Source organism: Hordeum vulgare, chromosome 6H, assembly GCF_904849725.1.
Source record: "Hordeum vulgare subsp. vulgare chromosome 6H, MorexV3_pseudomolecules_assembly, whole genome shotgun sequence".
Taxonomy (NCBI): Eukaryota; Viridiplantae; Streptophyta; class Magnoliopsida; order Poales; family Poaceae; genus Hordeum; species Hordeum vulgare.
Genome location: NC_058523.1, coordinates 93,237,593 through 93,264,120, shown reverse-complemented (window position 1 = coordinate 93,264,120; position 26,528 = coordinate 93,237,593). Strand labels below are relative to the sequence as shown.

General features: G+C 42.5%; 1 protein-coding gene across 1 annotated transcript; it reads left to right on the top strand.

Moving 5' to 3' along the window:
* The first annotated feature begins 3,879 nt into the window (after window positions 1-3,879).
* LOC123405145 (histone H3.2-like) lies at window positions 3,880-18,747 on the top strand. The gene is made up of 2 exons (XM_045098954.1): window positions 3,880-3,941; window positions 18,123-18,747. The coding sequence occupies exons 1-2, from the start codon at window positions 3,880-3,882 to the stop codon at window positions 18,745-18,747; spliced, it is 687 nt and encodes a 228-aa protein (XP_044954889.1).
* The last annotated feature ends 7,781 nt before the right edge of the window (window positions 18,748-26,528 follow it).

The following is a 26,528-nucleotide window of genomic DNA, read 5'->3' as shown; positions in this document are numbered from 1 at the left end:
TTCCCGTATGTTGTGCTCTGGATCCGATGCAGAATTTCGTCCATGCCTCCCTGTTGTTCTCCGGGTACACATCCTCTCTGCTTATTGCCGAGACGTGTATCAGGAGAACAGCGGGGAGGTGCTGCCAAAATTCTGCGTTGCATCTGGATCACAACATGGGAAAACGAACCCAATCTACACATACTCGGGTGGGATTAGGACCTATCTTTACCTATTAGCGTGTAGGTTGCATGGACGTAATAAAACTGACAAAGTTGATTAGCGTATGAATACAGATGATGAATTATATATTTATTTCTTGTGCGCCCACAGGTAGCTAGGCAACATGAGTGATCGTGCTTGTATGTACAGTGGTCACCCGAGTCAGAAAGACATGACCATTGAATGGTTAACAAAAACCAGGGGGTTTGTGAGAGCCGCATTTGCAAATGGCCAGCAAAAAACATGGTGCCCCTGTCCCAACTGCGACAACTGGAAAAAGCAGACAGAGTTTGAAATGGGTAAACACCTGCAGAAGTGGGTTTTACGCCTAATTATACGGTGTGGACTTTTCATGGTGAGTCTGACCAACGTGCCAGACCTGAGGTGATTCGTCGTTGCACCGATGAGCATGGTACCGGGATTGAAGACATGGTGCAAGACTTTGATGATGCTTCGGATTCTGACGATGAGATGGAGGAATCTGCAAAGGCCTTCTATGAAATGTTGGAGTCTTCAAAACGTCCTCTCCACGAGCAGACTAAGCTTTGTCAGTTGGATGCCATCGCGCAAGTAATGGCTCTGAAGGCTCAATTCAACCTAGGCAGAGAATGATGACGATATTTGGACGCTTTCTTCCCAAAGGCCATGTACTGCCTACAAACCTGTACCAGTCAGAGAAAATCCTCCATGTACTTAAGATGCCCTATGAGAAGATACATGCCTGTGAGAATGGATGTGCCTTATTTAGGCTTGAGTATGCGGCCTTGAACTATTGCCCCCATTTGCAATTCTTCCAGGTATATTGTGGTAGACAACGGTATGGGTGAGAAGAATCAGACCAAAATCCCCATTTGTATGTTCTTCGGTATCTGCCAATCATACCAAGACTTCAACGTCTTTTCATGGTCGAAGAGACGGCCACACAGATGACATGGCACAAATTGGGCAAAAGAACCGAACTATATGCGGATGGGAACAATATGCTGGTACACACTTCAGATGGTTTTGCGTGGAGGCACTTCGATGCATTACATAAGGATAAATCCGAAGATCCAAGGCAACCTAGAGTTGACATCAACACGGGTGGGTTCAATGTGTATGGTATGACGGCAACACAATACAGTTGTTGGCCTGTATTTGTCATTCCACTCAATTTGCCACCCGGAGAGATTATGAAAAGAAAGAACATTTTCCTGACGTTGATAATTCCAGGGCCCAACTATTCGGGGAAGAATATGAATGTGTACATGCAGCCGCTTAAGGATGAGTTGCAAGAAGCCTGGGATAATGGGATCAAGACCTACGACGCGGCTACCAAAACAAATTTCAAAATGCATGTATGGTACATGTACTCGACGCATGATTATCCGGCATTTGCGCTATTCGCTGGCTGGTGTGTGCATGAAAGGTTCCCGTGCACCACATGCAAGGCGCTCTTCAGTTCCGTTGGCTCCAGGCTGGTCGCAATTTTGCTTGCTTCGACATGCATAGACAATTCCCGGATCCTGACCATAAGTTCAGAAAAGACAAGAAGAATTTCATCAAAGGTAGAGTTGTCAAAAACACTGCACCAGCTGCATTGATAGGCCAACAAACCCTTGATCAGTTAAACGCTCTCGAGCCTGATCCTTTGCGTCCAGGATACTTCAAAGGGTATAATACGGAACATGCCTGGACTCACAAGTCATGCTTATGGGATCTGCCTTACTTCAAAGACCTCCTTTGCCCACACAACATCGACGTGATGCACACTGAAAACAATATTGCGGAGGCCATTTTTTGTACATTGTTCGGCATAGAGGGGAAGTCAAAAGATAATCCTAAGGCTAGAATCGACCTGGAGGCTCTATGTGATAGACCGTTGCAAAACTTGCGACAACGGAAAGGAAAGCAAAGCATAGCGAAGCCAAAGGCATGGTTCAATCTTGAAAGGCCAGCTATGAGGGAAATGCTATTGTGGTTGAAAATGCGATTGATGTTCCCCGATGGGTATGCTGCGAATCTAAAGAGGGGAGCGAGTCTTGAGAAATTGAAAATATTTGGTCTCAAGAGTCATGATTGGCACATATGATTGGCACTCATGAACATATAGGACTAGTCGAAATCAACCAAAACACCCACTTAGATGTTCCCAATGTCTATATTACGTCTCAACAGGCGACACAAGTTTTCTATCTACCGTGGGCCTGCCAAACTGATCCAAATCTCAAAGGTTGGGATGTCATTTATGAAGTGCCACCACATTTTAGACCACCTACCCTCAATGAAGAGGATTACGAACCTCACATTAACCCAGACACATATGAAGGAGAATTCTTCCAAGAAACACGTATGTCCAAGAAACGTTTCAAGAACCGCTCTACTTCACCCCAGAACACTGAAGTAGACGGCGACAGTGAACCCATCTTAACCCCTGAGCCCGAACAGGAAGAGCTGGAAGAAGAAGAGGTTACTATTGCGGATGACGTGTCACTTCTTGACCGATTACATAATGGTGGCCTTCCACATGTTCTCCGTGATAGTGATGATGATGATGCATTTATTGATGATAGTGATGATCATGATGCATTTATTGACCCCGAAGCATATATAGGCGAGCACGATTGTTATTAGTCATGTCAGGTATTCAACTATTAATATATATAAATTTTGAGTTCATGTTAGGTATTCAATTTTTATTAGTCATGTTGGTATTTATGACGATGATTCACTTAAATTATATGCATTTTATTACTCATGTTGGTATTTATGATGTACTAATTTCATTTACTCTTTGTCATGACAAGTGTTGAAAGATGGTGGGAAAGGGTCGAAAGCACTCTTCGACTCTTTCTTCGTCGGCAGGTGGTGGGATGGGTACTTCCATTCCTGCCTCGCCTCTTCGGAGAGTGTTGCTCTCTACTCTGCAAGGAGCGCCCCACGTGAGAGGAGGTCGACCCCCCGCGAAGCCGAGAGGTACTAAAGGTACACGTTGTATTCATGTTGGTATTTATGTTGTACTCATGTTGTATGCATATTGGTATTTATATAAATTTTATTACTCATGTTGGTATTTATGTTGTACTAAAGGTACACATGGCCGTGGGAGAAGTAGGGCGGTGGCTACCACGCCTTCTGAGGTGGAAGATACACGGTCTCCGCCACCACCCCAAGCTGATTCACCTGAGCATAGGACTTCTAGGGTGGATTCGTCTGAGGCGGAGGCTACACGGTCTCCGGTTCACGAACCTAGGGTCGACGAGCCTTCGACCCACCAGACTCGTGTCCCAGAGTCTTCGTTCCAGGCGACTCCGGAGCAAAGCAGGGATGAGGGTACGTCCCCAGAGACCCAGTGGGACACCTGGGCTGAGCCAAGTGGCCATGCTCGTAGCAACGAGGAGCTAGGTGAGGAGGCTACCGTCTACCAGTGTGGTAGTTCGGGGCTCCCGCTCGTGCCGGCGACCCGCGAGTAGAGGTGGTCGATTAAGCCAAATGGGGACAAGTAAGTTAATTTACTCTTATTTAACCTTTTGCCTTCACGTTTTCTCAAATATATGATGTTTTGGCTTTAATTTGTCATACCGTAGGGGTTGGATTGTTGCCAAGGGTGTCCGCAAGCCCAACAGCGTCCTTGGTGTGCTTTGCCGTCAAAACTTCCCAGGGTTTGTTACGTTGCCCGGTCGGGAGCGAGAGGTAGGAATGACCTGGGAGCACTACATGGGTGCCCCGGCCTCGCCAGAGGTGGAGATCGACAGTGTTTTGTACCACACGAGGGCCGACATGGTGATCCGACAGTTCTCGGTAATTTCTCCTTCACACAATTATAAATCAACCATAGCTAGTTATTGTACTAATCGGTGTTGTCTCGTTTGCAGACCTACTACAGGTGTGAGGAGGGATACGAGGAGGACGCGGCAAAGGTTATGGAAACCGAATGTCGCCGCCTACTTCAAAACTTTCGGCACGAGGCTCGGGTGTAGGCTGTTCGAGACTACTATGCCACGCGGCGTATTAGGAAGGACAAGGCGAAGTGCCGTGATTCTAAGATGGAGAAGGAGCATTACATGAAGGCAATTACATATTATTAAGGCTTTGTAGTTAGTTTCCTTGATTTGGTTCTTACGCGCTCAAATTTCTCTTTATTAACTTAGGTGCCCCCGAGGTGGTGTGTGGATAAGATGGATTGTTGGGAGGCCTTGGTGGATCAGTGGTGCTCCAAAACGTGGGAGGCTAGCCACAACAACGCCAAGGAGAGGCGTGGCAAAATGGTTGGTTTGCCACACCATCAAGGGAGCGTCAACTTAATCCAATTTGGTGAGAAATGGGTATGTGGTTTGCTTCATGCATCATGCAATTCATTCTTAATGCTATCTTGAGCCCTTTACTAATACAATTTTCCTCTCTCTCTCTCTTTTAGGCGCGTCACAATAAGACGGAGGTGCCACAGATGTACGACCTATATGCGATGGCCCATACTGCCTCGTACAAGAAGGTCAAGGCATTCTCTGAGTCTGACCTCGAGCATCTAGAAAACTTCACCAACATCTCCTCCCACCACAAGCTCGTGAAGTACAGAGATCACGGGAAGGCGAGGAAAGGGGAGGACTTTAACCCGAGCGAGGGGCCTATTGATCCAGAGCTGGTGAGGATAGCTGGCAACGGGAGGCCCCATGGCTCGATCGCCATTGGAGATGACTTTATACGTTGTCCTAGCACTCCCTGGCAGATAAAGGCACGCCAAACAAGCTCCTGTCCGGAGATAACACCTCGTCCACGGCGAGTCCAGCTCGCCATCGAGGTTAGTTTAATGGACTCAACTATCTTTCCGCATTATGTTGTGCGTTGGAACCAATATGATTACAATGCTAACAATGAGTTGTGTTGCAGGCTTCTATTCTGAAAGAGAGAGAGGCAATGCACGCGGTTAGGGCGGAGAAGGATAAGGAGATGAGGGAGCTGGAGGAGAGGACGACTGCATTGGTGGATGCGGAGAGGGCACGGAATGATGCGTCTAACAGGGCCATATACTAGCACTTCGTGGTAAGTTTATTCTTCATATTATTTCAAATCTTGCATTTTAATGTCCGTTTCATTAATAATAAAAAAGTTTGACTTGTCGAAACCAAATGTACAGTCTATGTGCGAGAAGAACGGCCAAGTCCCTCCGGCGATGCCAGTCATTAACATGGCGGGGACGGTGCGTTTCATTTCAGTGCAGTGATCTTAAGCGTGTCCTCATGCTAACAACACATTGCAAACGATGTTTGGTGCAGAATATCTCCCGAAATGCATCGCACGACCCTTCTACAGTGGAGCCTTGTCCAGGGCAGCCTTCTCCAGGTGAAACAAGCCATAGCCACCGTGCTTCACCGCCGTGATGACGATAATGGTATGTTATTTCTAGTGTTTTAATAAAAATGTCATATACTTAGCTAATTGTCCTTGAAATGACATAGTTAGCTCCAAAATGACATATACTTAGCTAATTATCCTCCAAAACGACATATTTAACCCAAGTTAGCTCCGAAATGACATATAGTTACCTAGGCTTTCACCTAAATGACATAATAAGCTTAGTTAGCTCCAAAATGACCTACTCCCTTTGTCCCAAAATAACTGTCTCAACTTTGTACTAGAGCTAGTATAAAGTTGTATTAAGTTTAAGACACTTATTTTGGGACGGAGGGAGTATTTGATAAAAAGTGATCTATACTTAGCTAAGTTCTCTCCTAAATGACATAATAAGGCTAACTTAGATCCAAGTTGACCTATTCCCCCTAACTTAGGTATTAAATGGCCTATAATTAGCTTAGCTAGATCCAAAATGGCTAAATAAGCATAGTTTGCTCCGGAATGACATATTTTACCCAAGTTAGCTTCAAAATGACTTATAGTTAGCTAGGCTTCCACCTAAATGACATAATTAGCTTAGTTAGCTCCAAAATGGTCTATTTAATAAAACATGACCTATACTTAGCTAATTATCCTCGAAATGACATAATTAGCTCCAAAAAGGCATTCTTAGCTAATTATCCTCCAAAATGACATATTTAACCCAAGTTAGCTCCGAAACGACATATAGTTAGCTAGGCTTCAACCTAAATGAGATAATTAGCTTAGTTAGCTCCAAAATGACCTATTTAATAAAAAATGACCTATACTTAGCTAAGTTCTGTCCTAAATGACATAATAAGGCTAACTTAGCTCCAAGATGACCTATTCCCCCTAACTTAGGTATTAAATGGCCTATAATTAGCTAAGCTAGATCCAACATGGCTTAATAAGCATAGTTTGCTCCGGAATGACACATTTTACCCAAGTTAGCTCCGAAATGTCCTATAATTAGCTTGGCTTCCACCTAAATGACATAATTAGCTTAGTTAGCTCCAAAATGGTCTATTTAATAAAACATGACCTATACTTAGCTAATTATCCTGGAAATGACATAATTAGCTCCAAAAAGGCATTCTTAGCTAATTTAGCCCGAAGAAGGGGACAAGAGGAGAAGAAAGAGGAAAATGAAAAGAAGGAAGAAGAAGAGAAGAAGAAGAAGAGAAGAAGAAGGAGAAGGAGAAGGAGGAAGAAGAAGGAGAAGGAGGAGAGAAGCTCCTCATCCTTCTTGTCCTCCTTATTCTCCTTCTTCTTGTACTTCTTCTTTTCTTCTTCTTCTCCTCTTCCTTCTCCTTCTCCTCCTCCTCCTCCTCCTCCCTCTTCTTCTTTTACTTCTTCTTCTCTTCTTGCTTCTTCTCTTTCTCTTCTTCTACGTAGCTTAGACTTATCCAACAAAGACTAAATTGGCTAATTATCCTACAAAATGACATAATTAGCTTAGTTAGGTGAAAACATCATAAGAACCTTGGTTAGCTCATTAAAATGACAAAGTTAGCTAAAAATGAAATAATAAGCTCAAAATGGCATAAGAACCTTGGTTAGCTCATGAATATTATATACTTAGCTTGGCTTCCACCTAAATGATATAATTAGCCAATTTAGCTCCAATATGGCTTAATAAGCATAGTTAGCTCCTAAATGACATATTTAACCCAAGTGAGCTCCGAAACGACCTATAGTTAGCTAGGCTTCCACCTAAATGACATAATTAGCTTAGTTAGCTCCAAAATGACCTATTTAATAAAAAATGACCTATAGTTAGCCAAGTTCTCTCCTAAATGACATAATAAGGCTTACGTAGCTCCAAGATGACCTATTCCCCCTAACTTAGGTATTAAATGGCCTATAATTAGCTTAGCTAGATCCATAATGGCTTAATAAGCATAGTTTGCTCCGGAATGACCTATTTTACCAAAGTTAGCTCCGAAATGACCTATAGTTAGCTAGGCTTCCACCTAAATAACATAATTAGCTTACTTAGCTCCAAAATGGTCTACTTAATAAAACATAACCTATACTCAGCTAATTATCCTCAAAATGACATAATTAGCTCCAAAAAGGCATAATTAGCTAATTTAGCCCGAAGAAGGGGACACGAGGAGAAGAAAGAGGAAAAATGAAAAGAAGGAAGAAGAAGAAGAAGAGTAGAAGAAGATGAGAAGAAGAAGGAGAAGGAGAAGGAGGAAGAAGGAGAAGGAGGAGAGAAGCTCCTTCTCCTTCTTCTCCTTCTTCTTGTCCTTCTTCTTTTCTTCTTCTTCTCCTCTTCCTTCTCCTTCTCCTCCTCCTCCTTCTTCTTCTTTTACTTCTTCTTCTCTTCTTGCTTCTTCTCTTTCTATTCTTCTACGTAGCTTAGACTCATCCAACAAAGACTAAATTGGGTAATTATCCTACAAAATGACATAATTAGCTTAGTTAGGTGAAAACATCATAAGAACCTTGGTTAGCTCATCAAAATGACCAATTTAGCTAAAAATGAAATAATAAGCTCAAAATGGCATAATAACCTTGGTTAGCTCATGAATATTATATACTTAGCTTGGCTTCCACCTAAATGATACAATTAGCCAATTTAGCTACAATATGGATTAATAAGCATAGTTAGCTCCTAAATGACATATTTAACCCAAGTGAGCTCTGAAACGACCTATAGTTAGCTAGGCTTCCACCTAAATGACATAATTAGCTTAAATAGCTCCAAAATGACCTATTTAATGAAAAATGACCTATAGTTAGCTAAGTTCTCTCGTAAATGACATAATAAGGCTTACGTAGCTCCAAGATGACCTATTCCCCCTAACTTAGGTCTTAAATGGCCTATAATTAGCTTAGCTAGATCCAAAATGGTTTAATAAGCATAATTTGCTCCAGAATGACCTAATTTACTCAAGTTAGCTCTGAAATGACCTATAGTTAGCTAGCCTTCCACCTAAATGACGTAATTAGCTTACTTAGCTCCAAAATGGTCTATTTAATAAACCATGACCTATACTTAGCTAATTATCCTCGAAATGGCATAATTAGCTCCAAGAAGGCATTATTAGCTAATTTAGCCCGAAGAAGGGGACAAGAGGAGAAGAAAGAGGACAAATGAAAAGAAGGAAGAAGAAGAAGTAGAGAAGAAGAAGAAGAAGAGAAGAAGAAGGAGAAGGAGAAGGAGGAAGAAGAAGGAGAAGAAGGAGAATGAGGAGAGAAGCTCATTCTCCTTCTTCTCCTCCTTATTCTCCTTCTTCTTGTCCTTCTTCTTTTCTTCTTCTTCTCCTCTTCCTTCTCCTTCTCCTCCTCCTCCTCCTCCTCCTCCTCCTTCTTCTTCTTTTACTTCTTCTTCTCTTCTTGCTTCTTCTCTTTCTCTTCTTCTACGTAGCTTAGACTCATCCAACAAATACTAAATTGGCTAATTATCCTACAAAATGACATAATTAGCTTCGTTAGGTGAAAACATCATAAGAACCTTGGTTAGCTCATTAAAATTACCAATTTAGCTAAAAATGAAATAATAAGCTCAAAATGGCATAAGAACCTTGGTAGCTCATGAATATTATATACTTAGCTTGGCTTCCACCTAAATGATATAATTAGCCAATTTAGCTCCAATATGGCTTAATAAGCATAGTTAGCTCCTAAATGACATATTTAACCCAATTAAGCTCCGAAACGACCTATAGTTAGCTAGGCTTCCACCTAAATGACATAATTAGCTTAGTTATCTCCAAAATGAGCTATTTAATAAAAAATGACCTATAGTTAGCTAAGTTCTTTCCTAAATGACATACTAAGGCTTACGTAGCTCCAAAATGACCTATTCCTCCTAACTTAGGTATTAAATGGCGTATAATTAGCTTAGCTAGATCTAAAATGGCTTAATAAGAATAGTTTGCTCTGGAATGACCTATTTTACGAAGTTAGCTCCGAAATGACCTATAGTTAGCTAGGCTTCCACCTAAATGACATAATTAGCTTACTTAGCTCCAAAATGGTCTATTTAATAAAACATGACCTATACTTACCTAATTATCCTGAAAATGGCATAATTAGCTCCAAAAAGGCATAATTAGCTAATTTAGCCCGAGGAAGGGGACAAAATGAGAAGAAAGAGGAAAAATGAAAAGAAGGAAGAAGAAGAAGAGAAGAAGAAGAAGAAGAGAAGAAGAAGAGAAGAAGAAGAGAAGAAGAAGGAGAAGAAGGAAGAAGAAGGATAAGAAGGAGAAGGAGGAGAGAAGCTCCTTCTCCTTCTTCTCCTCCTTCTTCTCCTTCTTCTTTTCTTCTTCTTCTCCTCTTGCTTCTCCTTCTCCTCCTCCTCCTCCTCCTCTTCCTTCTTCTTTTACTTCTTCTTCTCTTCTTGCTTCTTCTCTTTCTCTTCTTCAACGTAGCTTAGACTCATCCAACAAAGACTAAATTGGCTAATTATCCTACAAAATGACATAATTAGCTTATTTAGGTGAAAACATCATAAGAACCTTGGTTAGCTCATTAAAATGACCAATTTAGCTAAAAAATGAAATAATAAGCTCAAAATGGCATAAGAACCTTGGTTAGCTCATGAATATTATATACTTAGCTTGGCTTCCACCTAAATGATATAATTAGCCAATTTAGCTCCAATATGGCTTAATAAGCATAGTTAGCTCCTAAATGACATATTTAACCCAACTGAGCTCCGAAACGACCTATAGTTAGCTACGCTTCCACCTAAATGACATAATTAACTTAGTTAGCTCCAAAATGACCTATTTAATAAAAAAATGACCTATAGTTAGCTAAGTTCTCTCGTAAATGACATAATAAGGCTTACGTAGCTCCAAGATGACCTATTCCCCCTAACTTAGGTATTAAATGGCCTGTAATTAGCTTAGCTAGATCCAAAATGGCTTAATAAGCATAGTTTGCTCTCGAATGACATATTTTACCCAAGAGCACTTAAATGACCTATAGTTAGCTAGGCTTCCACCTAAATGACATAATTAGCTTACTTAGCTCCAAAATGGTCTATTTTATAAAACATGACCTATACTTACCTAATTATCCTCAAAATGACATAATTAGCTCCAAAAAGGCATAATTAGCTAATTTAGCCCCAAGGAGGGGACAAGAGGAGAAGAAAGAGGAAAAATGAAAACAAGGAAGAAGAAGAAGAAGAGAAGAAGAAAGAGAAGGAGAAGGAGGAGAAGAAGGAGAAGGAGTCCTTCTCCTTCTTCTCCTCCTTCTCCTTCTTCTTGTCCTTCTTCTTTTCTTCTTCTTCTCCTCTTCCTTCTCCTTCTCCTTCTCCTTCTTCTTCTTGTTTTTCTTCTCCTTCTTCTTCTCTTCTTGCTTCTTCTCTTTCTTCTTCTACATAGGTTATTTTCCCCAACAAAGACATACTTAGCTAATTATCCTCCAAAATGACATAATTAGCATAGTTAGGTAAAAACATCATAAGAACCTTGGTTAGCTCATTAAAATGACTAATTTAGCTCCAAAATGACATAATAAGGTCAAAATGGATTAGTAATCATAGTTGGCTACAAAATGACATATTTTATCCAAGTTAGCTCTAGAATGACCTATACTTAGCTAAGTTCTCTCCTAAATGACATAATAAGGCCATTTAGCTCCAAGATGACCTATTCCACCTAACTTAGCTATTAAATGGCCTATACTTAGCTAAGTTCTCTCTGAAATATATAACCTATATATACTCCTTCATCTAGTATTCTTCTTCTAACTTTCCTATTTGTCATTTTGCAGATTACATTCACTTCACGGGAAGCTTGGATTATATTGCTGGAATGTTGAATATGATTTCTTGTACCTTGGTTCACGGAAGCTTGTATTAAAACTATTGTAGTATATGGATATATATGAAACTTTGTATGCATGTGGATGAAACTGGTGTAATATATGGTTTGGTACGGATGCAACTTGCATAATATGTATGTACTATGGATGAAAGTTATTTTAATATGCTTATGAGTACGGAAACAAATTTATTTTTGTCAAATATATATATATATATATATACATATATATATATATCGTGATTCTTGTGAAAATTGTTGGATATAATAAGAAATAAATTAAAAAGGGGTTGTTTTCAGCCTTTGCCGTGTGCCCCCTCATGGCAAAGGGTGGAGAGGAGGCGGTAAAGAGGGAAGAGAGAGGGGCTGGTTCCCCCCTTTACCGTCAGCCCCCTCATGGCAAAGGGGGAGGGCAGACGACAAAGAGGGGAGAGAGAGGGGCTGGTTCCGCCCTTTGCCGTCAGCCCCCTCATGGCAAAGGGGGGAGGGCAGACGACAAAGAGGGGAGAGAGAGGGGCTGGTTCCCCCCTTTGCCGTCAGCCCCCTCATGGCAAAGGGGGGAGGGCAGACGTCATAGAGGGGGAGAGAGGGGCTGGTTCCCCCCTTTGCCGTCAGCCCCCTCATGGGAAAGGGGGGAGGGCTCACGGCAAAGAGGGGAGGCCTGCCGTTAACACTTAACGGGACCGTTGGTGCATCTGTCGTCCCATTTAATTGCCGTATGGCCCCTCATGGCAAAGATTCTTTGACATCCTCTATGCAAAAGCAGACAGCAAAGAAACTCTTCGCCGGATTTTATTTTGCCGTCTACTTTGCCGTCTGCTGGCGGATGACAAAGCCTTTGCCGTCCGTGGTTCCCCCCTTTGCCGTGAGCCATGGCAGACAGCAAAATTATAAATTCCAGTAGTGAGTGGATCTACATACCCTTGTAGATCGCTAAGCGGAAGCGTATATAACGTGGTTGATGTGGTGTAATATATTCGCAATTCACGATCCTTCCCGCGATCCCATCACGGTCCATCCTGATCTAGTGCCAAACGAACGGTACCTCTGCGTTCAGCGCACGTACAGCTCGATGACGATCTCCGCCTTCTTGATCCAGCAAGAGAAACGGGGAAGTAGATGAATTCTCCGGCAGCGTGACAGTGTGCCAACAATGGTGGTGGATCTATTCCAGGAGGGATTCGCCTAAACACTGCTAAAAACTGATCTAGAGGAAGAACTACGATCTAGAGGAGAGGGTAGCACGTGGCTGAAAATTTGGTGCAAAAACCCTCAAAAACTCCAGTATATATAGTAGGAAGGAGGGAGGAGGCTTTCCCACCAAGGGAAGCCTCCCTTGGCTTGGCCGAAGCAAGGGGGAAGAGTCCTCCTCCAATTCCACTTGCAGGAGGACTCCTCTCCCACTTGTCCACCTCTTTTGGATTTTCCACCTTTTTACTCATGGGCCTTGTTTGGTTGATTGTCCAGCTCACCAAGGGATATTGCGCCACCCCAAAGTCCATGTGGCCCTCTCAAGGAGTGGTGGGCCCACTAGGTGGACCCTTGGAACCCATTTGTCACTCCCGACACACTGTCGATAATGCCCGAAACCTTTCCGAAATCCAAATACCAACTTCCTATATACTAATCTTCATTTTCGGACCATTTCGGAACTCCTCGTGACGTCCTGGATCTCATCCGGGACTCCGAACAACATTCTCTTACCAACATCAATAATTCAACTATACCAAAAACGTCACTGAACCTTAAGTGTGAGACCCTGCGGGTTCGAGAACTATGTAGACATGACCGAGACACTCTCCGGTCAATATCCAATAGCGGAACCTGGATGTCCATATTGGATCCTACATATTCTATGAATATCTTATCGATTGAACCTCTATGTCAAGGATTCACACAATCCCGTATATCATTCCCTTTGTCCTTCGGTATCTTACTTGCCCGAGATTCGATCGTCGGTATGTCCATACCTATTTCAATCTTGTTACCGGCAAGTCTCTTTACTCATTCCGTAATACAAGATCTCGTGACTAACTCTTTAGTCACATTGATTGCAAGGCTTGTTTGTGATATTGTATTACCAAGTGGGCCCCGAGATACCTCTTCGTCACACGGAGTGACAAATCCCAGTCTTGATCCATGCTAACTCAACGGACACCTTCGGAGACGCATGTAGAGTACCTTTATAGTCACCCAGTAACATTGCGACATTTTATACACACAAGGCATTCCTCCGGTGTCAGTGAGTTACATGATCTCATGGTCATAGGAATGTATACTTGACATGCAGAAAACAATAGCAACAAAATGACACTACCATATGTTACGTTTATAGTTTGGGTGTTGTCCATCACATCATTCTCCTAATGATGTGATCATGTTATCAAGTGACAACACTTGTCTATGACGAGGAAACGTTGACCATATTTGATCAACGAGCTAGTCAACTAGAGGCTCACTAGGGACAGTGTGTTTTATATGTATCCACACATGTATTTGAGTTTCCAATCAATACAATTCTAGCATGGATAATAAACGATTATTATGAACAAGGAAATATATTAAGATAATAATAACCAATTTATTATTGCCTCTAGGGCATATTTTCAACAGTCTCCCACTTGCACTAGAGTCAATAATCTAGTTCACATCACTATGTGATTGTAATGAATCTAACACCCATATAGTTCTGGGGTTTGATCATGTCTTGCTTGTGAGAGAGGTTTTTAGTCAACGGGTCTGAACCTTTCAGATTTGTGTGTGTTTTACAAATCTCTATGTCATCCTATAAATGCTGCTACCACACGCCATTTGGAACTATTCCAAATGACTGCTCCACTATACGAATCTAGTTTACTACTCAGAGTCATCTGAATTAGTGTCAAAGCTTGCATCAACGTAACCCTTTACGATGAACTCTTTTATCACCTCCATAATTGAGAAAAATTCCTTAGTCCACTAGTTACTAAGGATAACTTTCGACCGCTTTCTAGTAAGCCATTCCTGGATCACTTTTGTACCCCTTAACAGATTCATGGCAAGGCACACATCAGGTGCGGTACACAAGATAGCATACCATAGAGCCTATGGCTAAAGCATAGGGGACGACCTTCGTCCTTTCTCTTTCTTCTGCCGTGGTTGATCTTTTGAGTCTTACTCAAATTCACACCTTACAACACAGCCAAGGACTCCTTCTTTGATGATAAATTTTGAACTCCTTCAAAAACTTGTCAAGGCATGCATTTCATTGAAAGTTTTATTAAGTGTCTTAGTCTATCTCTATAGATCTTGATGCTCAATGTTCAAGTAGCTTAATCCAGGTTTTCCTTTAAAAAACTTCTTTCAAACAACCCTTTATGCTTTCCCAAAATTCTACATTATTTCCAATCAACAATATGTCAACCACATATACTCATCAGAAATTCTATAGTGCTCCCACTCACTTACTTGGAAATACAAGTTTCTCATAAACTTTGTATAAATCCAAAAGCTTTGATCATCTCATCAAGGCGTATATTCCAACTCCGAGATGCTTGCACCAGTCCATAGAAGGATCGTTGGAGCTTGCATACTTGTTAGCATCTTTAGGATCAAAAAAACCTTCTGGTTGTATCACATACAACCTTTCCTCAAGGAAACTGTCGAGGAAACAATGTTTTGACATCCTATCTGCAATATTTCATAAATAATGCAGCAGCTCCTAACATAATTCCAATAGACTTTTAGCATCGCTACGAGTAAGAAAGCCTCATCATAGTCAACTCTTTGAACTTGTTGGAAACATCTTTGCGACAAGTTGAGCTTTCTTAATGGTGACTTTTCACCATCATTGTGTGTCTTCCTTTTAAAGGTCCATCTATACTTAACAGTCTTACGACCATCAAGTAGTTCTTCCAAAATCTACACTTTGTTTTCATACATGGATCGTCTCTCGGATTTCATGGCCTCCAGCCATTTGTCAGAATCCGGGCCCACCATCGCTTCTCCACAACTCATAGGTTCATTGTTGTCCAACAACATGACCTCCAAGACAGGGTTATCGTACCACTCTGGAGCAGGGTGTGACCTTGTCGACCTACGAGGTTTGTAGTAACTTGATCCGGAGCTTCATGATCACTATCATCAGCTTCCACTTCAATTGGTGTAGGCCCCATAGGTACAACTTCATGCGCCCTCCTACACACTTGTTTAAGTGACAGTTCAATAACCTCATGAAGTTCCACCATCCTCCCACTAAATTCTTTCGAGAGAAACTTTTCCTCGAGAAAGGACCCATTTCTAGAAACAAACACTTTGCTTTCTGATCTGAGATAGGAGGTATACCCAACTGTTTTGGGTGTCCTATAAAGATGCATTTATCCGCTTTGGGTTCGAGCTTATCATGTTGAAACTTTTTCACATAAGCATCGCAGCCCAGACTTTTAAGAAACGACAGCTTAGGTTTCTCAAAACCATAGTTCATACAATGTCATCTCAACGGAATTACGTGGTGCCCTATTTAAAGTGAATGTGGTTGTCTCTAATGCCTAACCCATAAACGATAGTGATAATTTGATAAGAGACATCATAGTATGAACCATATAAAATAGGGCGCGACTATGACGTTCGGAGACACCATCACAATATGGTGTTCCATGTGGCATGAGATGTGAACCAATTTTCACATTGTATTAATTGTGTACCAAACTCGCAACTCAGATATTCATATCTATGATCATATCATAGACATTTTATCCTCTTGTGATGACGATCTTCAACTTCACTCTGAAATTACTTGAACCTTTCAATAATTCAGATGTGTGTTTCATCAAGAAAATACGCTAGTATCTACTAAAATCATATGTGAAGTAAGAACATAATGATATCCGCTGTGTGCTTCATCACTCACTGGAATGCATACATCAAAATGTATTACTTCTAATAAGTAACTTTCTTGTTCCATCTCACTAGAAAAATGATGCCATCAGTCATCTTGCCCATGTGGCGTAATTTGCATATCTCAAGTGATTCAAAATCAAGTGAGTCCAAATGATCCATCTGCATGGAGTTTCTTCATGCGTTTACACCAATAGACATGGTTCACATGTCTCAAACGTTTCAAAAACAAGTGAGCCCAAAGATCCATCAGTATGGAGCTGCTTCATGCATTTTATACCAATATGACTCAAGCGGCAGTGCCACAAGTAAGTGGTACTATCATTACTACTTTGTATCTTTTGTCATCAATATTATGAACATGTGTAACACTACGATCGAGATTCAATAAACCATTGAAGGTTTCATTCAAACAAATAGAATAACAATTATTCTCTTTAAATGAATAATCGTATTGCAATAAACATGATCTAATCATGTTCATGCTCAACGCAAAGACCAAATAACACTTATTTAGGTTCGACACTAATCTCGAAAATAAAGGGAGCATGCGATGGTGATTACATCAACCTTGGAAACACTTCCAACACACATCGTTACCTTGCCTTTAGCTAGTCTCCGTTTATTTCGTAGCTTTTATTTTTGAGTTACTAACACTTAGCAACCGAACCGGTATCTAATACCCTGGTGCTACTAGGAGTACTAGTAAAATACACATCAATATCATGTATATCCAATATACTTTTGTCGACCTTGCGAGCCTTCTCATCTACCAAGTAACTACAATAGTTCCGCTCCAGTGACCATTCCCCTCATAACAGAAGCACTTAGTCTCGAGTTTGGGTTTAACCTTGAGTTTCTTTACTAGAGCGGCAACTGGTTTAACTTTCATAAAGTATCCCTTCTTACCCTTGTCCTTCTTGAAACTAGTGGTTTTACTAACCATCAACACTTGATGCTTGATATCCCACAAGTATAGGGGATCGTCTGTAGCCTTTTCGATAAGTAAGAGTATCGAACCCAATGAGGAGCTAAAGGTGGGATAAATATTATCTCAAGTTCTATCAACCATTGACACAACTCTACGCACACTAAACGTTTTGCAATATGTAGGAGATAAAACTAGAGTGACAATATGGGTATGAGAGAAAGCTTTGCAAGATAATAAATACAAGAAAGTAAATGTTAGTGTTGCAGTGATAAAATAAACTAAATAACCATAAACTAACAGTACCATGTGTGTGGAAAAGTGGTGGTAATTGAGGTGGAATTGTCCATGATCAAATAGTCAAATACAAGGTTGATATTCCTCTTTTATGTGGGAGAGGCAAAGCTAACAAGCTCTCACTATCCAATTATTGCAAGTACTTATGATTGGAACTCTAGCAAACATCCGTAAATACTAGAAGATACATTAAGGTAAAAATACCCAACCATAGCGTTCAGATCAAAAGGTCCTCTTTATCCCATATGCTTTGATCACTAGATTGGGGCTCATGTTTCTGGCACTCAAGCAGCCCGCCCTCTAGCTTTCTCCACATACTACAAACCCTATGATGTGATCCATGCACGCATAAACATATGATGGGCACCATAGGACTGTAAAAAATTCAATATATAGCTCAAACCATTCATGGAGATTCAACAATAAATCATATGACAAAAGGGAACTACATAAACATGATATAGATGCAATATATCATTTGTAAATAATTTATAACATCAAACACCATGTTTACATAGGGGATTAGAGCATGTCTAGTAGAGCACTTAAACCCTTAAAAAACAGAAATAACCGTTTTTTTACGGGTTGGGCGGAAAAAAACGCGTAGACTAGAACCCCTTAACCCTTAAACCTTCAAAAAAATGAAGGATCGGACCTGCAAACCCTCTCCCAACTTGTAGAAATAAGGATTGGGGGCAAAATCTACCCCAACCCTCACTTCGATCCGGCCACGCGCGGGAGGGAAATTTCCCGTCCCCAACCTCCTCCCGCACCTCCCCCGAGCCGCTGCCGGCCGCCGCCGGCAGCATCTCGGGTCACCGCCGCCGTCCCGCCCCCGCGGCGACCCAAGCCCATCTCCAGCTCCGATGGCCCGCACGAAGTAGACCGCAAACGGCGCGCAAGTCCACCGGTGGCAAGGCGCCAAGGAAGCATCTGGCGACCAAGGCGGCGCGCAAGTCGGCCCCGGCCACCGGTGGCGTGAAGAAGCCCCACCGCTTCCGCCCCGGCACCGTCGCACTCTGTGAGATCCGCAAGTACCAGAAGAGCACGGAGCTGCTCATCCGCAAGCTCCCCTTTCAGCGCCTGGTGAGGGAGATCACGCATGACTTCAAGAGCGACCTCCATTTCCAGTCCTCCACCGTCTCCGCCCTGCAGGAGGCTGCCGAGTCCTACCTCGTCGGGCTGTTCAAGGACACCAACCTCTACGCCATCCACGCCAAGCGCGTCACCATCATGCCCAAGGACATCCAGCTCGCACGCCGCATCCGAAGGGAGCGCGCCTTGGTTCTTGGTCGCCGTCGGTGACAGCACTGGGTAGTAGCCGCTCGTGTCTGGTGGTCTGGTTCTTCTGTTGGCGGTGTTGATATCATGTGTCGTTTTGTCCATTGTAGCCTCGTACTGGAATGAAATGGCAAGGGGAAAGTTCAGTTGTCTTCTGCTACAAATTTCGTCCTCTGTTTCCTGCTTGATTACTTTGTGATTTTGTAGTTGTGTTCGATGTAGTATGTTGCTGCAGTGACAGGGTTGAACAACGCATGATGCAATTGCCATGGGTTTATTTTTGCTAGTGTACTGTTACTATTGATTGCTGGCCATTGTGATTCAGTATTTTGCATGTTGTTTGTAACACGGATCTGATGAACTCCGCAATTGGGCTTTCGGCTCTCCTCAAAGTGATTCTGAATATTGTTTTGGTTGTTTGATGTTGATAAGCTAACAGGGAAGATGCCACAGAGGTTAGTTCAGTGTACATCTGCTTGCTACTTCATCCAAATTTAGGATAAGTCTAACAGTATCGACTCAATATATGGAACGAAATCTGCACAACTTGTGTGCAACTGCAATTCTAGGAGATGGCGCCAGGTGCAACTTTTTGGTGATGGTGCCGATGAGAGGGGGAACATGATGATTGTGTGATGTAAACTATTAAACCATGCATCAATGATCTTCATTTCCGTGTTTGTTTGAAGGTTTATTGTGTTTTTCTAGTGAAAAGTTGTGATATGTCAAATGACAGTTTTAAGCGTTGGGGTTGGGGCAAAGATTAGAACCCTCAAACCCAACCCTTATAACGGAATATTCTGTTATAAGGGTTGGGTTTGAGGGTTCTAGTCTTTGCCCCTGTTTTTCAACCCTTAAAAGTGTCAAAAATAACCAGTTCTCAACCCTTAAAACTGGTTTTAGATTTAAGGGTTTGAGGGCTCTACTAGACATGCTCTTATAAAGGTTTGTGGGAGAGTGGAACTCTGTAGCTATGGAGAAGATGATGATGGAGGTGTTGGTGAAGGCGGCATCATGACAGAGAGGATGGAGAAGGGGCAGCACGTGAAGTGCAGGGCGACGGCGGCGACCGGCGGTGGCGCGGGGCGCTCCTCCTGCGTCGGCCGACCATCATGGGGGAGCGCCGCCCCTTAGCCCACTTCCTCCATGGATTATTGATGTTGTAGATGAGATCTCCCCCATGGAGATGGGTCCATGGGGGAGGCAAAATTCGTGGCTTTTGTTAGCTACCCAGAAATCAGGGTTTTCCTCTCTTCATATGAGTTGGGACGATCATCCTTGGCCCTTCGATGGATGCCCCTTTTATCCAAGGGCTGTTGGGCACATATAGAACCTTCCTAGGGACCCCTTTCAGCCCTAATGAGGTCCCAAAGTCGTGGCTTGGCTGAATCCATCAAATATGGTAAGAGTTCGACTCAATCACGTCACTGATTCCCGTAATTCCGTAATCAGATATTTGTCCTTCAGTAAAACGAGCTTTCCTAGAGCGACCGATCTCCAAATGACCCGAATTTGATATCACGAATTATCAGCATAACATTCCCCACACTTTTGTCTTCTGTGCGATTTTCGTTTGAGTCCATCTTCGACCCGTGACGTGGCAATCTTTAAAAAGCTTTTTAGACAAATTTCAGGAAAGTCCCAATACGACTTCAACAAGGTTTCCTCTTCTATTTTTGTTAGTTCCTACACATAAAAGTGTAAAACAAAAACATTGTGCATTTTTGCAACTATTAATAGATTAGTCCAAATAAATCATAAACTTAATATAAAAACAATTATCAAAAGCATAAAATGAGCATGAAACCATCAAAAATTATAGATACGTTTTGGACGTATCAATGCTCCTACTTGATTTCTACCTTTGTTGTGTCAAAAATCGCGAATAGCTCAAGGATCATCATATCTATCCCTGATATGTTATAGTTCATCACGAAGCTCCAGTAGTTTGGTGGCAGCGACTTTGGAGAACCATCACTATCTCATCGGGAAGTTCAACTCCCACTCGATTCAAGCGATTGTAGCACTGAGACAATCTGAGCACATGCACAACGGAGATTATCAAACGGAAAAAAAAATTGGAATGATTTTTTCCGAAACAGAAGATACGCAGGGAGCTTGAGAACCAAGGCAAAGGGTCCTGGGGGAGGCCACAAGCCCCCTAGCCGCGGCCTGGGGGCGCGCCTAGCAGGCTTGTGGGCACCCCGTGGCTCCTTTGCCCTACCTCTTCCGCCTATAAATCCCCGAAAAATCTGAAACCATGAGAGAGAGCCACGAAAATACTTTTCCGCCGCCGCAAGCTTCTGTCTCCGCAAGATCCCATCTGGGGCACGTTCTGGTGCCCTGCCGGAGGGGGGATTCGGACACGGAGGGCTTCTTCATCAACACCATTGCCTCTCCGATGATGCATGAGTAGTTCACCACAGACCTTCGGGTCCATAGCTAGTAGCTAGAAGGCTTGTTCTCTCTCTTGGATCTTCAATACAAAGTTATCCATGATCTTCATGGAGATCTATCCGATGTAATCCTCTTTTGCGGTGTGTTTGTCGAGATCCGATGAATTGTGGATTCATGATCAAATTATCTATGAATCTTATTTGAGTTTCATCCGATCTCTTATATGCATGATTTCATATCCTTGTAATTCTCTTCGAGTTGTGGGTTTCGTTTGGCCAACTTGATCTATAATTCTTGCAATGGGAGAAGTGCTTGGTTTTGGGTTCATACCGTGCGGTGACCTCACCCAGTGACAGAAGGTGTAGCGAGGCACGCATCGTGTTGTTGCCATCAAGGGTAAAAAGATGGGGTTTATATCTATTGCATGAATTTATCCCTCTACATCATGTCATCTTGCTTAAGGCGTTACTCCGTTTGTCATGAACTTAATACACTAGATGCATGCTGGATAGCGGTCGATGTGTGGAGTAATAGTAGTAGATGCAGACAGTATCGGTCTACTTGTCTCGGACGTGATGCCTATATGTATGATCATTGCCTTAGATACCGTCATGACTTTGCGCGGTTATATCAATTGCTCGACAATAATTCGTTCACCCACCGTAATACTTGCTATCATGAGAGAAGCCTCTAGTGAACACTATGGCCCCCGGGTCTACTTCACATCATATTTTCAGCCCTACACTTTTACTTTGTTGCACTTTCCGCCTTTAGATCTCACCTAGCAATCAATCGTGAAGGGATTGATGACCCCTTTGTAGCGTTGGGTGCAAGTTTGCTGTTTCTGCGCAGGTACTTTGGAGACTTTTGATACTCCTACTGGATTGATACCTTGGTTCTCAAACTGAGGGAAATACTTACTGCTACTGGATACATCACCCTTTCTTCTTCAAGGGAAAAACCAACGCAAGCTCAAGAGGTAGCAAGAAGAATTTCTGGAGCCGTTGCTGGGGAGCATCAAGTCAAGAATAGTCTTCCTCCAATGTGTCAATTTCTGGCACCGGGGATTATTCTAAGTGAAGCGTATCCAAGTAATTGTCGCAAACTCATCTCTTGCATTTACTTTTTTTGCCTCTTATTTTCCTCTCCCCCACTTATGAAAAACAAAAATTACAAAAAAAATATTTGCCTTTTTCGTTTGCCCTTTTCTTTCGCTTGCTTTTTGTTCGCTTGTGTGCTTGTCTTCTTGCTGAAGTCACCATGACTGAAAACACCAAACTTTGTGACTTCTCGAGTACTAATAATAATGATTTTATTAGTACTCCGATTGCTCCGGCCACTAGTGCGGAATCATATGAAATCAATGCTGCTTTGCTCAATCTTGTTATGAAAGAGCAATTCTCCGTCCTTCCTAGTGAAGATGTCGCATCCCATCTTAATACCTTCATTGAGTTATGCAATATGCAAAAGAAGAAATATGTGCATAATGATGTGATAAAATTGAAGCTATTTCCATTCTTATTGCGAGATCGAGCAAAAACTTGGTTTTCATCTTTGCCCAAAAATAGTATTGATTCTTGGAACAAGTCCAAAGATGCTTATATATCCAAGTATTTTCCACCGGCTAAGATTATCTCTCTCCGTAATGATATCATGAATTTTAAGCAACTAGATCATGAACATGTTGCACAATCTTGGGACAGAATGAAATTGATGATTAGAAATTGTCTCGCTCATGGCTTGAGTCTTTGGATGATTATACAAATCTTCTATGTTGGCTTGAATTTTGCTTCTAGAAATATCCTTGATTCCGCTTCCCGTGGAACTTTCATGGAAATCACATTAGGAGAAGCCACAAAACTTCTAGACAATATCATGACAAACTATTCTCAATGGCACACTGAAAGGTCACCTGCTAGTAAAAAAGTGCACGCTATAGAAGAAATTAACTCTTTGAGTGCTAAGATGGATGAGTTAATGAAATTGTTTGCTAGTAAAGGTGCTCATTTAGATCCAAATGATATTCCCTTTTCTTCCTTGATTGAGAGTAGCAATGAGAGCTTGGATGTTAATTTTGTTGGTAGGAATAATTTTGGCCACAACAATGCTTTTAGAGGTAACTATATTCCTAGGCCTTTTCCTAGTAATCCCTCTAATAACTTTGGCAACTCCTACAACAATGCTCATGTAAATTACAATAAATGAGTAATATTAAAGAGTTTATCAACTCGCAAAATATTTTCAATGCGTCCATAGAAGAAAAACTACTCAAAATTGATGATTTGGCTAGGAGCGTTGATAGAATGTCTCTTGATATTGATGCTTTGAAATTGAGATGTGCTCCTCCCAAGATCAATATGGATGAAACTTTGAAAGCTATGCGTGTTTCCATGAATGAGAGTAAAGAAAGAACCGTCCAAATTCGTGCTAGACATGAATGGCTTAAAAAGGCGTGTTCTCGTGATGAGAATCACGAAGATCTTAAAGTCCTTGGTGTGACTCCCGTTGAATACTTGTTTTATAATGTCAAACCTAATGATGATGGGGTTGGATATGAATCCACTTTGGTTGAGAAACGCCCCAATGATTCGGAGTCTATCTATCTTGATGCTAAAAGCATTGAAAGTGGAGTAGAGGATATCAAAACTATGAGTAGTAATGAAATTACTACTTTGGATTTCAACGAATTCAATTATGATAGTTGCTCTTTGATTGAATGTATTTCTTTGATGCAATCCATGCTAAACTCTCCACATGCTTATAGCCAAAACAAGTCCTTTACCGATCATATTGTCGATGCTATGATGAAATCTCTTGAAGAGAAACTTGAGTTGGAAGTTTCTATTCCTAGAAAACTTCATGATGAGTGGGAACCTACTATCAAAATCAAGATCAAAAACTATGAATGCAATGCTTTGTGTGATTTGGGTGCTAGTGTTTCCGTGATTCCAAAGTCTTTATGTGATGTTCTAGGCTTCAATGAGATTGATGAGTGCTCTCTTAATTTGCATCTTGCGGATTCTACTGTTAAGAAACCTATGGGAAGGATCAATGATGTTCTTATTATTGCAAATAGGAACTATGTACCCGTAGATTTCATTGTGCTTGATATTGATTGCAATCCAACATGTCCTATCATTCTTGGTAGACCTTTCCTAAGGACTATATATTGGTGTTGTCATCGATATGAAGGAAGGGAATATTAGATTTCAATTTCCATTAAAGAAGGGCATGGAACATTTTCCTAGAAAGAAAATAAGATTGCCTTATGAATCCATGATGAGGGCTACCTATGGTTTGAGCACCAAAGACGACGATACTTGATGCTATCGCCTTATGACTAGCTAAGGGCGTTAAACAATAGCGCTTGTTGGGAGGCAACCCAATGAATTTATCTTTGTTTTTTGCTTTCTGTTTTGTTGTGTCCACACCATCATAATTCTGTTATGATTGTGTTTTTTGTTTTTATTTTTGTGTTTGTGCCAAGTAAAACCTTTATGACTAGTTTTGGTGATGGTTGTTTGATCTTGCTGAAAAAGACAGAAACTTTTCGCTAACGAAATTATTTTTCATTTTTATCCAGAAAGAGATTTTGAGTTGATTCGATTTGGTGCTGGTTGATATGCCAATTTCCCTAATTGTCGTATGTTATGACCGGTACAACGTACCAACGGAGGATGCCCAATGGACAGGGTTAATTACGGGCTTAGCCCAAGTTATCTTACCTATCTTAGAGTCCAAGTTATATTAGAGTCCAACTTATATTAGAGTCCAAGTTAGAGTCCAAGTTATCTATGGTTTAGTGGAGCCTGTCCTCCTATATAAACACATGTACCCCTTCGATATTAAGCAGACAATAAATAGTATTTTGTTGTCGTCTCCCTCAGGAGACGGGGCCCCAAACCCTAGTCGCCTCTCTCTCTCTCACTCACGCCGCGACGGCACCCAACCGCCGGCGCCGGCGTCCCCAACCTCGCAGCCCGCACTTCCACCCCTACAACCTACGTCCGAGACCTGGTAGAACCCTAGACTCTACCAATTTGGTATCAGGTAGCTTGGGTTTGATGAGTTTGTCGGTCCTTCCCACCACCACCGCCGCCGCCACCACCGCCTTCCCCGCCACCTCACAGCAGCAGCCGCCGCCGCACCACTCGCTGCCGCCGGCCACCTCAGGTCCGGCCGCCTCCGGTACCGCGGCCCTGGCGGCCGAACCCGCCCCCATCCTCTCCCCGGCGGAGATGTCCTCGGCGATCCACGACCTCAACCTGGCGGTCTCGAACCTCTGGACTTTCCTCCAGGCTCCGTAAGCAACCCCGCGACCACCGCCCCCGGCCACTGTCGCGCCCCAGGGCCTGCCGATCACCCAGGTCCGGTGGCCGCCGTCGCCATCCCCGGTACCGACGTGGATAGACACCCCGACCTACACGACGGCACCGCTACAACCGACGGTGTTGCAGCCACCCGCCCCCACCTTCGGGGGGTTCGGCAGGTACACTGACCCGTACGCCAGGAGCTCCGTGGTGCCGCAACACTCTCCTTCCGCCACGCTGGGTCGTCACGAGGGCACCTTCGCGGCCTCGCCACACGTGCAGCAGCCGCCCCGCTTCACCAAGCTGTAGTTTGGTATTGCAACAAAAGACCTTCCAATGGCGCCAGAAATAGGAGTGTTTCTTGATACTCCTCAGCAACGGCACCAGGAATCCTTCAGCTGTGGCTACGCCTTAAGGGACTTCCTAGGCAAGTATGTAAAGGATTTCCCCCGTGGCCTTGGAGCCTTGCGTTGGTGTTCCCTCGAAGCGGAAAGGGTGATGTAGCGTAGCGGTGGTAAGTATTTCCCTTAGTTTGAGAACCAAGGTATCAATCCAGTGGAGGAGTATCTCAAGATCCTGCACAAACACAAAAGCTTGCTCCCAACACTATGAAGGGGTTGTCAATCCCTTATAGATTGTTTGCCAAATGAGAACTGAAAGCAACAAAGTAACAAAGCAAAGTAAAAGCGGAGGTGTAAACGATGGATGTGAATAGACCCGGGGGTCGTAGTGTTTACTAGTGGCTTCTCTCATGAAAGCAAGTAGACGGTGGGTGAAAAAATTACTGTCGAGCAATTGATAGAACCGCGCAAAGTCGTGACGATATCTATGCAATGCTTATAACTATAAGCATCACGTCCAAAACAAGTAGACCGATACATTCTGCATCTACTACTATTACTCCACACGTCGACTGCTATCCAGCATGCATCTAGTGTATTAAGTCCATAAGAACAGAGTAACGCCTTAAGCAAGATGACATGATGTAGAGGGATAATCTCAAACCAATGATAAAAACCCCATATTTTTACCCTTGATGGCAACTACTTGATGTGTGCCTTGCTGCCCCTACTGTCACTGGGAAAGGTCACCACATGG

What these genes read in the sequence shown, in the direction of transcription:
- LOC123405145 (XM_045098954.1), top strand. Translation starts at nt 3,880, where the DNA reads ATGACCTGGGAGCACTACATGGGTGCCCCGGCCTCGCCAGAGGTGGAG. An exon ending in GTGGAGATCGACAGTGTTTT is followed by an intron (nt 3,942 to 18,122) that starts GTACCACACGAG and finishes CCCAACTTGTAG; the next exon opens with AAATAAGGATTGGGGGCAAA.